Source organism: Antennarius striatus, chromosome 21, assembly GCF_040054535.1.
Source record: "Antennarius striatus isolate MH-2024 chromosome 21, ASM4005453v1, whole genome shotgun sequence".
In the NCBI taxonomy this organism is placed as follows: domain Eukaryota; kingdom Metazoa; phylum Chordata; class Actinopteri; order Lophiiformes; family Antennariidae; genus Antennarius; species Antennarius striatus.
Window position 1 is genome coordinate 17608094 of NC_090796.1, and position 16488 is coordinate 17624581.

General features: G+C 46.6%; 2 protein-coding genes and 1 long non-coding RNA gene across 4 annotated transcripts; 1 reads left to right on the forward strand and 2 right to left on the reverse strand.

Moving 5' to 3' along the window:
- Nucleotides 1-2362: 2362 nt before the first annotated feature.
- Nucleotides 2363-8245, reverse strand: LOC137588706 (probable phosphatase phospho1). Of its 2 annotated transcripts, XM_068305939.1 has the most exons (3): nucleotides 8093-8245; nucleotides 7868-8024; nucleotides 2363-4141 (listed from the first exon to the last, which is right to left on the reverse strand). In XM_068305939.1, the coding sequence occupies exon 3, from the start codon at nucleotides 4106-4108 to the stop codon at nucleotides 3350-3352; it is 759 nt and encodes a 252-aa protein (XP_068162040.1). In that variant the 5' UTR covers nucleotides 4109-4141; nucleotides 7868-8024; nucleotides 8093-8245; the 3' UTR covers nucleotides 2363-3349. The 2 variants fall into 2 exon arrangements, with proteins under 2 accessions (XP_068162040.1, XP_068162039.1); XM_068305938.1 differs by lacking the exons at nucleotides 7868-8024; nucleotides 8093-8245 and adding an exon at nucleotides 7272-7452.
- On the forward strand, nucleotides 7205-9038 carry LOC137588708 (uncharacterized). The gene is made up of 3 exons (XR_011034087.1): nucleotides 7205-7458; nucleotides 7538-7598; nucleotides 8702-9038. It is a non-coding gene; the product is annotated as an uncharacterized lncRNA (long non-coding RNA).
- Nucleotides 9039-11025: 1987 nt separating this feature from the next.
- LOC137588705 (synaptic vesicle membrane protein VAT-1 homolog) lies at nucleotides 11026-16467 on the reverse strand. Its single transcript, XM_068305937.1, has 6 exons — nucleotides 16004-16467; nucleotides 14438-14645; nucleotides 14183-14353; nucleotides 14022-14111; nucleotides 12461-12696; nucleotides 11026-12243 (listed from the first exon to the last, which is right to left on the reverse strand). The coding sequence occupies exons 1-6, from the start codon at nucleotides 16319-16321 to the stop codon at nucleotides 11944-11946; spliced, it is 1323 nt and encodes a 440-aa protein (XP_068162038.1). The 5' UTR covers nucleotides 16322-16467; the 3' UTR covers nucleotides 11026-11943.
- Between the last annotated feature and the right edge of the window lie 21 nt (nucleotides 16468-16488).

The window sequence follows — 16488 nt, forward strand, 5'->3', positions numbered from 1 at the left end:
CCTACTATCACTGTGTATTAACTATATTAGCCTACTATCAATGTGTATTAAATGTATTAGCCTACTATCACTGTGTATTAAATATATTAGCCTACTATCAGTGTGTATTAACTATATTAGCCTACTATCAGTGTGTATTAACTATATTAGCCTACTATCACTGTGTATTAACTATATTAGCCTACTATCACTGTGTATTAAATATATTAGCCTACTATCAGAGTGTATTAATTATATTAGCCTACTATCAATGTGTATTAACTATATTAGCCTACTATCAGTATATATTAACTATACTAGCCTACTATCACTGTGTATTAAATATATAGAGAAATACCACAGTTACCAATTGATTACCAAGCATTTTGTCTCCTTCATCAAAGCTGTTTTTGGTGAGTATTAGGATCTAATTATTAGGATTAGGAGTATTAGAATCCCTGGATGATAATGATGATAATCAGGTATTCACTCCTGTTTTTGCCCAAATCATCAGGACATTTGGGAGAAAATAACAGTTGGATTCAGCAGCATTGACTATTTAAAGCACACAAGGTTACAGTGAATTGATCAGGTATCAGTGAAAGCAGCCACAACTTCCTAATAAAATCTACATCAAGACGGAGCTGGAATTGGGGCGTATCCTGCTGTTCCAGCATAAACGTAGCAGGACTTGTTGAAGGGTTCAGTTTGCAAGTTTGAGTTTTAAAAAAAAGAGTAAAATTATATATTATTTTTCTCACCATGTTAAAGCCTGGTAGTCATTTAAAAAATCAGTTTTAGAAATAAAGATCTAACACAGATTTTTTTTTTCACTTTTGCTTTTCACTCAGTAGTTTTCTTTGACTTTAATTCATTTATTCTCCAAGCAGTTATCCAACACCGTCTCTCCACTGGACTCACTGACACCAGGGTTACATTGACCAAACAGACTCAGGTTGAACATGGAGTACTTCCCTTTATTGATCAGGTGAACAGCTGCTGTTAGCTTTACCTGCACTGACATCACTGAGCGATGCTCAAACAGTCCAGCCAATCAGATCAGTCCTAATGGCTCCGTTTCCTTGATGCATGACAGATACAAGTCAACACACAGATTACATGAAGGTTAGTCAAGAAGACATTTGGTGTGAAGCTGGAACATTACCACCTAATATTAGAACAAGTATGATCTGATCTGGGGTCAGTTCACATCCCTGAAAACAGTCAGTTCACCAGACAGGAAGCCAGTCGTCTCCTCGCTGTCATGCTGATGGAGCGTTGTTTGGGTGAACTGTCCTTCAAATCTAGAACGCAGCTTTTAATTATTGCACAGAAACTCCCAGCGTCCAGAAGAGTAAAGAGGAGTGAAGGTCATTCTAATTATTATGGATGAGTTTCAGACTCCAGCTGATAGCTGATCGGCTCTCAGTGGAGGATTCCCTTAAAACACATCCTATTTCTAATTACTAGCTGTTTCTCCCTGAGAAAATAAAACTGTGTGAAAGAAAAGTCCAGCTGGTTTGAGAACAAGGCTTCTGTTTACAGCTGGATCACCATTAATATTTATTCATGCTTTTTTATCAGCACTCGAACAAGAACCCCAGAATGTGGGTCCATGTTTAAAATTTCTCTCTCTATATATATACTGTATACACACACACACACACACACACTTAGTATCAGTGCAGATCACACGTCAAACACAATAGTGACGTCCCTGTAGCACCGTTTGATATGTGTTGGTTCACTAATGACGTCTGATCCACCTGATGAGGTCACATGTTGTCCACATGCTCTAAATCTCCTTCAAACCTTTATCGACACAAACACTCACTAAATAATGAATGAGTCTGACGAGCGGCAGCCGGGTGGACTCGACCCCGGGCCCCCACCTCCCTGTGGCCCCCGGCTGGTGTAGATTACTGCTGTGTAAACCAGCCTTAGATTCAGTATCAGCTGCAGCACCTGAGCCGACTGGAGTCCCTCGTGACTCCGACACATGACGGCGTTCACACAACGTGAATAAACCTCCACGGCAGATCATGTGACCGGCTCTAAGACCGCATACACCCCAAAACGTACAGAAACTCTACCTGCCTACTGAGGTGAGAGGATACAATCACTACCTCTAAGCTCCTCCCCTTCCTGTGTGATGTCATTATGAAGCAGTTTTCTGACGCGACGCTCACACAATAACGAGAAACCCTGAAAGACTGAAGTTTAACTTCCTATATATGTATATGTATATATATATATATATATATATATATATATATATATATATACACATATACACACTGTATATACATATATACACATATTTAATATATATTTTATATGTGTGTATATATACTGTATATATGTATACACACAAAATACACACACACACACACACACACACACACACACACACACACACACACACACACACACGTGAGTAATGATTACTAACAAGAGTGGAAAAATAATCTCCTCTATGGGGGGGGGACTAAACAGGGAATCTTTAATCTTTGCTTTTGTGTAAAGCTAGGCTAGCTGTTTGTAGTATCTATGCTATGCTAAGCTAAGCTAAGCGTGCTTTCCCACCTGAATCCTTTGGTTCAGACTATCAGACTGATCCAAACTAGACCGTGAACTATGGAGCAGGAAATGACTGCTGACTTTAAATCTGTGGAACATTTGGATTCTTTCTGGCGTGAAAACGTGTTGCTAATCAGTCACTCACTGGTGACCCGTCAGCGTTAGTTCTGATATTACTCAGTTCAAAACTGGTTTTACATACTGAAATCTCTCGCTGACTTGCGCTTCAAGATGCCTGGCTTCACTACAACGCGGATTTTTAGTAGGTAGTCATGTGATACCGAACTCGCATGCCATTGGCTGACAGCATCCAGAAGTGTGCTGCATTCTGAGACTCGGAGAACGGAGCGCACTTCCATGAGACACCAAAGTGTTTTAAACAGTCTATCAGAGTGTTTTAAAGGAAATACAGATAGAAGGTGGGTTAATGTCAGTGTGGGGGGGTTCAGAAACGTTTAAATTACCGTAAATAATAAAATAAATAGATCATCACCATATTGTGGAATTTTGTCTTTCACAGGTGGTGCTGGAACGCATTAACCACGAGTAACGGGGATCACTGCTCGGTAAACACAAGCAACAACCTGGATAGGCTGGGCTTTGCTAATGATGTTATTATGAGATGACATTAACTTCAGGTGTGAAAGCACTCTGTTGGGTTTCTGATCTGACACGACTTTCTCCAGCTTCTGGCTGGACCACCGGGGGTTTAGGTAGAATCACGCACACCCTGCTGAGGAGCAGGTCCGGGGTCGGAGCCTTCGTCACATGAGCCTCGCTAACCCTGAACTCATGTCTCCTCCACCACCTTCTTGAGGACGTCCACGATGTCCTCTCCGCTGACCCACGGGACAACGTTTGCCTTGACTTTGGGTGCCTGGGCCTGCAGCAGCCGATGCATGGGGAAATCCCTCCTGGGGAAGGCCGTGTCCCGGGGCCCCAGAGCCAGGGACGGACAAACATCGTTGGCCCCGTCGCCAACGTAGAACACCCTGTGGAAGGGCGCGCCGCCACGCTCCTTCTGCTGGCCCGCCACGTACTCCAGCAGGATCGCCTGTTTGCACATGTTGTCAGGGCAACCGGAGCACGAGTGGGAGTGGAAGGGGAGCAGCACTAGCCGCCCAAAGGCGTCGAAGCTTGCCGGGTTTGTAAAAATCTTCTGGAAGAGGTGACGCACGCCGGCGTGTTCCAACCACGTGTGGATGAAGTACATGTTAGCGTCGGACACCACCACCACCTCGAAGTCCTGCTGGTGGCTCTGCAGGAACTCCAGGAGGTTCAGGAGACCGGGCGCCGGCGGGATCTTCTCCACCGCCGAGCGGATGGAGTCCTCGGACACGCCCTGTTCCGCCATGTAGACCATGACCTTCTGCATGTGCTCGTTGTAGTGCCCCTCCCTGTAGCTGTTCTTCAGCCAATCGGGTAGCCGCTGGCTCGGCAGCGCTCGCACCACGGCGTCGTCGCTGCTCTCGTTGATGATGGTCTCGTCAAAGTCGAACACCACCAGAAAGCGCTGCGTCACTGCAGGGCTCCTTTTTGATGATGTCATGGTTAGTGTGGTGTGATGGTGACTGGTCCCGCTCTAAAAGAAGGGAGGAGAAATGATTACTCTTCATTGTTGATGCTGCGTTTCCATGGGAACGTCATGTGAAACATGAATAAACAAAATAATGTTTTATACCAAACATGTCAAAGTTATTAAATGTGAGAAATGATCAACGCTGTAATGTAGACGAGATTTGGTTGGCTCAGGTCCGTGTCAGGTGTCATCGGGTCCGTCTCAGGTGAGATTGACTCGGTCTCAGGTGAGATCAGGTCCGTCTCAGATGAGATTGGGTCCACAGACCTTGGAGGTGTGTCTGGACACCTTGGAGGTGTGTGTGGACACCTTGGAGGTGTGTGTGGACACCTTGGAGGTGTGTGTGGACACCTTGGAGGTGTGTGTGGACACCTTGGAGGTGTGTGTGGACACCTTGGAGGTGTATCTGGACACCTTGGAGGTGTGTGTGGACACCTTGGAGGTGTGTGTGGACACCTTGGAGGTGTGTGTGGACACCTTGGAGGTGTGTGTGGACACCTTGGAGGTGTATCTGGACACCTTGGAGGTGTGTGTGGACACCTTGGAGGTGTGTGTGGACACCTTGGAGGTGTGTGTGGACACCTTGGAGGTGTATCTGGACACCTTGGAGGTGTGTGTGGACACCTTGGAGGTGTGTGTGGACACCTTGGAGGTGTGTCTGGACACCTTGGAGGTGTATCTGGACACCTTGGAGGTGTGTGTGGACACCTTGGAGGTGTGTGTGGACACCTTGGAGGTGTGTGTGGACACCTTGGAGGTGTGTGTGGACACCTTGGAGGTGTATCTGGACACCTTGGAGGTGTGTGTGGACACCTTGGAGGTGTGTCTGGACACCTTGGAGGTGTGTGTGGACACCTTGGAGGTGTGTGTGGACACCTTGGAGGTGTGTGTGGACACCTTGGAGGTGTGTGTGGACACCTTGGGGGTGTGTCTGGATGTGGTTAATCGTCTCGGGGGAGTCTGAACCATGTTTCCCGACACGGCGTGATACTATCCAGCGACGCTCGCCACCTTTAAAGGCGGTGACGTCTCAGGGGCCGAATTACAACCACCTGAATAACACTCTGAAACCGCTGGACTTCAGATCCCTCCACCTGAGACTCCTATCAGAACCTGTTCACCTGTGGAACGGACCAATCAGGTGATCGTTCATATCTCTACAATCAGAATAAAGAGCAAAGCAGCCGGAGGTGAACGCCACATTTCCTGTCTGTGTTCAGAAGACGTCCTCTTCACCTTCAGGTGATCCCGTGTCACAGCTGGGGGTGTTAGCTGGAGGCAGTGATACCGATCAATCAGTGAACAGAGAGGCGTTTGTGGTCCCGGGACACTTCAGCGCCGCTGGCGTGTCGTCTTTCCTCCTCTTATGGAGAAGGTATGCTAGCAGCCTCCTCAGGTTACCTCATCCGATGACAGCGAGGCCTTTGCTGTCGGCTGAGGGCCAGGAGATCTGGAGGCTTTAAACATCGAGCAGCGTTTTGAAGGAATGAAGGAATGACGTTTGGAAAGGAGCCTGCTCCTGATTGGATCGGGTCCTGTCGCATGAAGGTTCTATAGACCTGCTGGGTAACGCTGGGGCTTTAGATCCGGTCCTGTGTATCACCTGAAATGGATGGATGAGCCGTCTAAAGTCTACAGCTTCATTCACGGCTTCTGAACGGTCTCTCAACCAATCAGAGCTCAACTCTGTTCCATTTAAACCCAGGTGTGTCTCACCTGGAGGAGGAGGAAACAGTCCAGGTTCACGCAGTGAAACAGTCCAGGTTCACGCAGTGAAACAGTCCAGGTTCACGCAGTGAAACAGTCCAGGTTCACGCAGTGAAACAGTCCAGGTTCACGCAGTGAAACAGTCCAGGTTCACGCAGTGAAACAGTCCAGGTTCACGCAGTGAAACAGTCCAGGTTCACGCAGTGAAACAGTCCAGGTTCACACAGTGAAACAGTCCAGGTTCACGCAGTGAAACAGTCCAGGTTCACACAGTGAAACAGTCCAGGTTCACGCAGTGAAACAGTCCAGGTTCACACAGTGAAACAGTCCAGGTTCACGCAGTGAAACAGTCCAGGTCCACGCAGTGAAACAGTCCAGGTTCACACAGTGAAACAGTCCAGGTTCACACAGTGAAACAGTCCAGGTCCACGCAGTGAAACAGTCCAGGTTCACACAGTGAAACAGTCCAGGTTCACACGGTGAAACAGTCCAGGTTCACACAGTGAAACAGTCCAGGTTCACGCAGTGAAACAGTCCAGGTCTACCCCCACATCAGAGCTCTGATTTCTCTCCGTCAGGCTAAGATTCCTCAGGAACTCTGCCAGGAGCTGCAGCATCATAGCTGCTAAAGGGTCTCCAGGAAGAACAAGAGACGCTGTAGGGAACACGTTCTCTTATGTAGGGAACACGTTCTCTTATGTAGGGAACAAGTTCTGTTCTGTAGGGAACACATTTTCTTATGTAGGGAACACGTTCTGTTCTGTGTGGAACATGTTCTCTTATGTAGGGAACACGTTCTGTTCTGTAGGGAACATGTTCTGTTCTGTAGAGAACATGTTCTGTTCTGTAGGGAACACGTTCTCTTATGTAGAGAACATGTTCTGTTCGGTAGAGAACATGTTCTGTTCTGTAGAAAACATGTTCTGTTCTGTAGAGAACATGTTTTGTTCTGTAGGGAACACGTTCTCCTCTGTAGGGAACACGTTCTCCTCTGTAGGGAACACGTTCTCCTCTGTAGGGAACACGTTCTCCTCTGTAGGGAACATGTTCTCCTCTGTAGGGAACCCTACAGAGGAGAACATGTTCTACATGCTGCTGACTTAGAGGTCATTCATTCCAAACATCTCACCTACAGGACGGAAGTGATTCTATGATTTAATTATTGATCGCCTACATTTGACCGGCTCTGATGTATTTCTATTAAATACATCCCATAATGTCGGACGGACCGGCTGAGAGCCGCCGGTCGTCCTGCGGGACTCTGAGCCTCTTTATTATTAATAGGTCACATTCACGCACTAAGCGCTCTAATTTTAACCGAGCAGCTATTCCGGTGTGACTCCACTCTGCGTCCCGGTGGGTCCCGGCTGCACCGACCGGAGCCCGACAACCGCACCAGCGGAGAGAATGAGGAGACCAGGCCTACCGGGGGCGCCTCGCAGGCGGGGACGGTCGGAGAGGTGCCCGGCTCCGGCGACCGCATCCCAGAGACGCCGCAGGATTTGTGAACGGAGACTCCCGGACAGAGGGTATTCCCGTTAAAACCCGCGGGTCAAGCCACACAGCGGCAGCACACAACTTCCGTACAGACCTTTCAAAGTAAAAGCTCCAAGGTAATGCCTTTACATTAGAACTCAGCATCATTGAATGTAATCTATATGTTGTGATCAAAACTTTTCCTGTGGTGGACAGAACATGAACAAAGGTCATGCAATCTGACAGTCAAGGTCATCCTCATCACGGAGAAGCAAAGGTAACTCTAAGCGTGACGTCACCAACGACCCCGAGTCGAAAAACAATTTTTAATTAATTTAATTTTTAATTGTTTTTAATTTTATATACCGTTATAATCCCCGAAGGAAAATTAAGAACGCACACTCTAGTAATTTGAACATCCCGACTAGTAAATGCTCTAATTCTATTCCATTAAACACTTTATTATCGAAACAACTTGACTTAGAGTAACTTCAGAGTCTTTGCTTCCTGAATAATAAAAAGATTTAGTCAAAAGTGGAAGAGAACCTTAAATGATGTTGTTTCCAGCTCGTCAGTGTTTATTGGATCTGAATCCTAGCAGTCAGCTGTCCTGGAACATGTTCTGATCCAGACTGTGTTTACACCTGGAGAACTTCATGTCTGGTCCCTCTGGAGGCCTGAACGCAGCAGCAGTCACATGACCCTGTATGAACATAGTGTATGTCAAAGCTGCTTATCGCATGTACAGATATACAGAATGTGAGAACTGACCTCAGACAACTGTTCTAAAAACACTTGAAGAATTCAGGAAGTGTTAAACTAAAAATAGATGTTTCTGCAGAGTCAGCTGCTCCTCCTATCTGAGGGTGAAGCAGAGGTTCTCCTATCGAGGAGCGGAGCTGCTCTGCTGATAAGACTCAGATCGGCCCCCCAGCTTCAACTAACACCACCCATCTCACTGCAGTCGTATCTGTTGTGATCATGTATATCAATACATGATCTATCTAGAATATATTTATTGTAGTCTCCACCTGTTTGAATGAATCATTAAATTCAATCATTAAATCAAGTCTTATTTAAGCAATTTATAAGTTCATTTAAGACGTATCAAAGTTAAATGGTATAATTTTAGCTGTGAAGTATTTAGTCCCTTAATTATTGATGTGTAGACCTCAATAACTTCAATTGTATTGTATTTTTTGTGAACTTCCGTGTTTTGTAAGACTATTTGTATTGTTCTCTCATTTTGCTGTTGTAGTGACTCTTGTGTCGAGCGCCCTCCAGAAGCCAGTGATATTCACTACAGCAAAGAAATAACCTCGAGTTACTGGTCGATTACAACTGTAATGTTTGTAACTTTCATTCATTCATTTTCTTCAGCCGTTCCCGCCGCAGCGGGAGCTGGAGCCTATCCCAGCTGGCAAAAGGCGTGAGGCGGGGGTAACTCCGGGCACGACGCCAGTGCGGAATGGAGCCACAAACAAACACTACAAAAGCTAAATGAAAGGACAATATAGATATTCTTTATGGAACTTTAAGTGACAACATGGAGAAAGAAAGAAAAAGAAAAAAAATTTAAATTAAAAAAAAATTAAGGGTCAAAATGCTTTACACCTAAAATCACACTGTTTACCTTTGATAAGTCTTAAATCAACTCATAAATCTTTTAAATAAATTGATTTAATGATTTAATTGAATGTTGAACTCCTCAGTAACGTGTTTTCTGTCGAAAATCATTCACTTTTCCAAGTTTAGAAATGCTCGTGTGAAGAAATCCCTCTAGTGGTTAATAACAGTCACTACAACACTTGAATAACAAACGCTCTCTAGTGGTAGTTTACTGTCACTACAACATATAATTAACATTCACCCTCTGTTGGTAAACGACCGTCACTACAACATCTGAATAAGGGAGCCTCTACTGGTCGATGACAGTCACTACAACACTTCAATGACAATCGCCCTCTGGTGGTTGATAGCAGTCACTACAACACTTCAATGACATTCGCCCTCTGGTGGTACATAACCGTCACTACAACACCTGAATGAGAGCCTCTGGTGGTTCTTAACAGTCACTACAAACGCGAAATGAAAGGACAATATCAATCCATTTTCTGCCGCTTTATCCGCCGCAGCGGGTCACGGGGGGCTGGAACCTATCCCAGCTGGCATAGGGCGTGAGACGGGGGACACTCCGGGCACAACGCCTTCAAATGACAACATGGAAAAGGAAAAAAAAGAAGAGAAATGTTAGTTATTGAGATGAACACATTAAAAACTAAGACAAAATGATTTACACCTAAAATCACATTGTTTACCTTTGATAAGCCTTAAATCAACTCATAAATCTTTTAGATAAGAATTGATTTAATGATTTAATTGAATGTTTCATTCAAGGAGATGGAGACTAAAATAAATATATTCTGGATAGATCATGTATCGATATGTGATATGGATCAGAACATACACTGTATATTGAAATCAACATCACACAGAATATAAAGGACCAGACACCAGGTGTTGTAGTGACTGTTATTTACCACCAGAGGGCGAATGTTACTGAAAGTGTTGTAGTGACTATCTAATACCATTAGAGGGCGATTGTTGTTGCAATGTTGTAGTAACTGTCATCGACCAGACGAGGCTCCTTATTTAGGTTTTGTAGTGACAGTAGGAAAAGAGGTGAAGAAGCGTGTCCAGGCAGGATGGAACGGGTGGAGGAAAGTGTCAGGTGTGATGTGTGATAGAAGAGTTTCAGCTAAAATGAAAGGAAAGGTGTACAAAACTGTGGTGAGACCAGCGATGTTGTTTGGTCTAGAGACAGTGTCCCTGAGGAAAAGACAGGAGACAGAGCTGGAGGTAGCAGAGATGAAGATGCTGAGGTTCTCTCTGGGAGTGACCAGGATGGATAGGATCAGGAATGAGTCCATCAGAGGGACAGCACATGTTAGAGGTTCTGGAGATAAAGTCAGAGAGGCCAGACTGAGATGGTTTGGACATGTCCAGAGGAGAGATAGTGAATATATTGGTAGAAGGATGCTGAGTTCTGAACTGCCAGGCAGGAGGCCTAGAGGAAGACCAAAGAGGAGGTTTATGGATGTAGTGAAGGAGGACATGAAGGTAGTTGGTGTGAGAGAAGAGGATGAGAAGACAGGGTTAGATGGAGGACACTGATTGGCTGTGGAGACCCTGAAGGGAAAAGCTGAAAGGAAAAGAAGTCTGTGTAGGTTCTCAGAAGAATGACAGTAAACTACCACCAGAGGGCGTTTATTATTAAAATGTTGCAGTGACTGTCATTAACCACTAGAGGGATTTCTTTACACAAGCATTTCTACACTTAAAAAAGTGAATGATTTTTGACAGAAATCATTTTAATTAGGAGTTTTGGCTCAGAGATGAAATTATAATAGTGATAAAAGGCTGACCATCATAACAAAATAAAGAAATATAAACTATAAAATCAAGCAGTTTAGTCTGGAGAGACAGAAATCTGAAGGAAGAGGAAGCAGAGGGATGAAGGACAAAACAACTGAAAGTTAATGTTAAAAAATGTTTAAAATTAAACAATAAAACTGTCAAAAAGGCCCAGAGCTTCTGGTGGAGCACAGACTGGAGAGACCTCCGATGTGTTTCTTGAATGGAATTCCTCTCACCAGATTGACTAACAGTGAATAAAACAAGAACTACACAAGTCATCTGACTCCTCTGGGATGAATTATTTATTCTGTTTGAATTTTATGCAAAATAAATTTGATTTGAATAAAGTTGTAAAATTATCATTGTTCATTTGAGGCTACATCTGTAGAAGGACATCATCATCATCATTATTATTTTAGACTTTTAGACAAAAAGGAGCAGAAACTTTTCAGTGGATTTGATTTAAAAACAGGATACAAAGTTACAAAAGCCTAGTAATGTAATCTGATTACTTTACTTTCAAACAGACCAGAAGGCAATCAGCAAAATAATTGCATTAAATCTTGTTGCAACATAATAGTAATGAAATTACACTTCAGCTCTCCACGGACTCACAAACTAAACCCAGTTTAGAAGCTAAAAAAAAAAACGTTTCTACTCACAGAAGACGAACGTTTCAGAGTCCAGAGCATCATTCTGCTAAACACCTGAAGAAAACTAGTTTCAAACACCTGAAGAAAACTAGTTTCAAACACCTGAAGAAAACTAGTTTCAAACACCTGAAGAAAACTAGTTTCAAACACCTGAAGAAAACTAGTTTCAAACACCTGAAGAAAACTAGTTTCAAACACCTGAAGGAGAATTAGACTCCTTCAGGTGTTTTAAAGGAGTCTAATTCTCCTTCAGGTGTTTCTCAGAACGCTGCTGGACTGGTGAATCTCATTCTGGTTAACATGTTAACTGGATCTGGTTAACTGGTTCCGTTGACTCACAAACAGTGACTAATACTATGAAGTGTATGACTCATACATAATGGCAGCAATGCATGATGGGAATGATGAGATGAGTGGTCTCCGTCCATCATGGGTCCCAGCCTCAGAACATGTTGATTCAGTTGGAGTCAGATTACATTTGTTTTCTTGTTTACAAACATGTATTTACACAACAACGGTTTCCCGTGACGACCCTGAAGGCATTGCTCCGTCTCACACGTTCCTCTCCTCCGTGGCCTCGTCTTTCTTCTCGCGGGTGTCAGCGTCCTCCTCGTCCATCGGCCCGGGGCCCGACGGCTCGGGGCCCGACGGCTCGGGGCCCGACGGCTCGGGGCCCGACGGCTCGGGGCCCGACGGCTCGGGGCCCGACGGCTCGGGGCCCGACGGCTCGGGGTCCGACGGCTCGGGGCCCGATGGCTTGGGGGCTGGTGGTTCCTCCTTCTTAGCTTCAGGAAGAAGGATGACCTTCCCAACGTTCTGACGTTCGTGCATCCGCCTCATGGCCTCCGCCACCTGAGACAAGACAGAGCATTTAACCCCGCCCTCCATCCATCCATCATCCATCCATCATCCATCCATCATCCATCCATCATCCATCCATCATCCATCCATCATCCATCCATCACTAATGATCACACAACATGCTAACATGTTTAAAACTGAAATGCTATTGATGCTAGGTTATGGCATCACTTCCTGCCTGCATTCAGGTAACCATGACGACCTTCACCTCCTCAAAGTGGTAGCTGCGGTCGAGGCGGGGCCGGATGTGGCCCTGCTGGTACAGGTCCAGCAGCGTGTCCATGGTCCTGCTGATGAGGGGGTGGTCCAGGTAGCCCAGGTGGAAGCCGCAGACCGCCTTGTTGGTGGACATCAGCTTGAGGGCCGAGAGGGACAGCTGGTGGTACCAGGTCCGAGCCACGGCCAGCAGGTTCTTCTTCTGCCCCGTCACACAGTTAGCTGCACCTGGAGCCGTGGGGGGGGGGGGGGGGGCATAGGGTCGTCATTTAAATTATTACAGGTGTGAAGCTTCGTCTCATGGAGGACCAACAAACACCTCCTGAGGGAAGGTCCACGCTAACGGGTTAGCTCTGATGCTACACCTGAAGAAGAACTAGTCTCTTCTTCAGGTGTTTAAACTAGTCTCTACAGGTGTTTAAACTAGTCTCTTCAGGTGTTTTAACTAGTCTCTTCAGGGGTTGTAACTAGTCTCTTCAGGTGTTTAAACTAGTCTCTTCTTCAGGTGTTTAAACTAGTCTCTTCAGGGGTTTTAACTAGTCTCTTCAGGGGTTTTAACTAGTCTCTTCAGGTGTTTAAACTAGTCTCTTCTTCAGGTGTTTAAACTAGTCTCTTCAGGGGTTTTAACTAGTCTCTTCAGGTGTTTAAACTAGTCTCTTCAGGGGTTGTAACTAGTCTCTTCAGGGGTTTTAACTAGTCTCTTCAGGGGTTGTAACTAGTCTCTTCAGGGGTTGTAACTAGTCTCTTCAGGGGTTTTAACTAGTCTCTTCAGGTGTTTAAACTAGTCTCTTCAGGGGTTTTAACTAGTCTCTTCAGGTGTTTAAACTAGTCTCTTCTTCAGGTGTTTAAACTAGTCTCTTCTTCAGGTGTTTAAACTAGTCTCTTCAGGTGTTGTAACTAGTCTCTTCAGGGGTTTTAACTAGTCTCTTCAGGGGTTTTAACTAGTCTCTTCAGGTGTTGTAACTAGTCTCTTCAGGGGTTTTAACTAGTCTCTTCAGGGGTTGTAACTAGTCTCTTCAGGGGTTTTAACTAGTCTCTTCAGGGGTTGTAACTAGTCTCTTCAGGGGTTTTAACTAGTCTCTCCAGGTGTTTAAACTAGTCTCTTCTTCAGGTGTTTAAACTAGTCTCTTCAGGGGTTTTAACTAGTCTCTTCAGGGGTTTTAACTAGTCTCTTCAGGGGTTTTAACTAGTCTCTTCAGGTGTTTAAACTAGTCTCTTCTTCAGGTGTTTAAACTAGTCTCTTCAGGGGTTTTAACTAGTCTCTTCAGGTGTTTAAACTAGTCTCTTCAGGGGTTGTAACTAGTCTCTTCAGGGGTTTTAACTAGTCTCTTCAGGGGTTGTAACTAGTCTCTTCAGGGGTTGTAACTAGTCTCTTCAGGGGTTTTAACTAGTCTCTTCAGGTGTTTAAACTAGTCTCTTCAGGGGTTTTAACTAGTCTCTTCAGGTGTTTAAACTAGTCTCTTCAGGGGTTGTAACTAGTCTCTTCAGGGGTTTTAACTAGTCTCTTCAGGGGTTGTAACTAGTCTCTTCAGGGGTTTTAACTAGTCTCTTACCAAACACAACCAGGGCTCCCAGGGGTCTCAGCAGACCGAACCCCTTCTGCGTGTCGGCCCCGCCCAGCGGGTCGAGGACGATGTCGACTCCTGTGGAGACACACCCCGTTAGCGATGAAGGGGCGTCGCCCGCTGGGTGAGGACGGGTGAGGGTGACTCACCCTCGGGGCTGATCTTGCGGACTTCCTCCACGTAGTCTTTGGTGCGGTAGTCGATGGGGTGGGCGACGCCCACTTCAGCGATGGTCTCGTGTTTGGAGGCGGAGGCGGTGCCAAAAACAGTGACATCACCCACCATGCGGCACAGCTGGGTGGCGGCGATCCCAACGCCACCTGCAGGCGAGACGAACAATCATGTGATGAATCCAGAAAGGTTCTGGTTCTCCAGTCATGTGACCTGAGAGGGGCGGGGCCGACCTGCTGCCATGTGGACCAGGACCTTCTTGCCCGGCCTCAGGTGGGCCAGCTCGAACAGCATCAGGTAGGCGGTCAGGTAGTTGATGGGGAGGGCGGCGCCCTCCTCGAAGCTCATCCCCCCCGGCATCAGGAAGGTGTGGTCAGCTGGGACCACGACCACTTCCTGCCACAGCCCACTGCGACTCAGCACGATGACGCGATCGCCTACCTGGGGGAGCAGACCCGCTGTCAGACCGGACACGCCCCCATCATCCGTCCATCATCCATCCATCTATCATCCATCCATCTATCATCCATCCATCTATCATCCATCCATCTATCATCCATCCATCTATCATCCATCCATCTATCATCCATCCGTCCATCATCCATCCATCTATCATCCATCCATCTATCATCCATCCATCTATCATCCATCCATCTATCATCCATCCATCTATCATCCATCCATCTATCATCCATCCGTCCATCATCCATCCATCTATCATCCATCCATCTATCATCCATCCATCCATCATCCATCCATCTATTATCCATCCATCTATCATCCATCCATCATTAATCATCCATCATCCATCCATCATCCATCAATCATCCATTCGTCATCCATCCATAAAGTTTGTTTTTCCTTCAGTGTCGGTTGTTGTCATGGTTACACAGAACCTTGGGGACAGATTTACTTCCTGTGAAGGCACCAATAGCCTGCTGGTTCAGGTTCAGGCGAAGGGGTGGAGCCAGCTTCCCCCCCTCCTTTAACAGCTGGCTGAAAGCGGAGAAGCAGAAGCAGAAGCTGAAGCTGAAGCTGAAGCTGAAGCTGAAGCAGAAGCTGAAGCTGAAGCTGAAGCAGAAGCTGAAGCTGAAGCAGAAGCAGAAGCGGTGATGTCACACGTGTTGCTGTGAAGCAGGAAGTGACTCAGAGCGCCAGCGTTTGAACAGGAAGTAGTGCAGCGTTCAGTCAGACCAGAGTTCTTTCCTGCGTTTCACAACGACTCTCACGCTGAAGGCGTGGCGCTTCTCTGCAGGACAACACGGGACACACACAGGAACTCCGTTTCCCATCAGCCCCTGTGTCTGAACCAGACCTCAGATACACCTGAGATCTACAAGTCGGTCAAGAAACCAACAAACATCAACAACGATGACGATCATCAGGATAACATAAACATGTAAACATGTTTACAAACATGTTTACAAACATGTTTACAGACATATAAACATGTTTATAAACATGTCGATATCTTTATTAACATGAAAACACGACCCGGTTCTGACTCCTTGAGCCCAGACTTTAATCCTCCACACAGGATTAAAATAATCTGGATGATTTCGTAGACACGCGGACAGTTAAGGGTTAATTTACACTGGAGATTGGATTGGTGACGTCACACCTTCCAGCTGGGACTTGTCGGAGTGACGTCAGACTGGAGCTACTCTACAGGTTTGGAAACATGGAGAACCCAGCAGGAGCAGCGGGGTGTGTGTGTGGGGGGGGGGGGGGTTCCGCCCCGGCACGGGTTCCGGGTTGGGGCGTTGGGGTCGGGGGGGGGGGGCGTCGGTTCTACTCACCCTGCGCTCCTTCACGTCCTCACCGACCGCCTCGATGAGTCCAGAGGCCTCCATCCCCATGACGACCGGCGGGGGGGGCAGCGGGTCGTACAGCCCCTGTCTCCCCAGCAGCTCGGCGAAGTTGAGCCCGCACGCCCGGACCCGCACCAGGACCTGCCCCGCCCCCACCTGCGGGCTGTGCGTCCGCACCTGCAGCTTGACCCGGTCGTAGCCCCCGTGACCCGTGAGCACCAGAGCCCTCCAGGACAGGGGCCCGGGGGGTCCGGGGGCCGCGGGGGGCGGGCCGGGCTGCTCAGGCGGAACCGGTTCTGCAGACATGCTGACGGGGCCTGGTGTTAATCTGGATTACAATCCGGATCGGACGGGTTGAGTCTGACTTTGGATCAAGTCAAAGTTCAAGTTCGAACTGCGCAGTTTCCTCCCAGCGCCTCCAGTGATCCGGAAGGAGGCAGTGTAAACATTTAATCCGGTTTGGCCTTTCACAA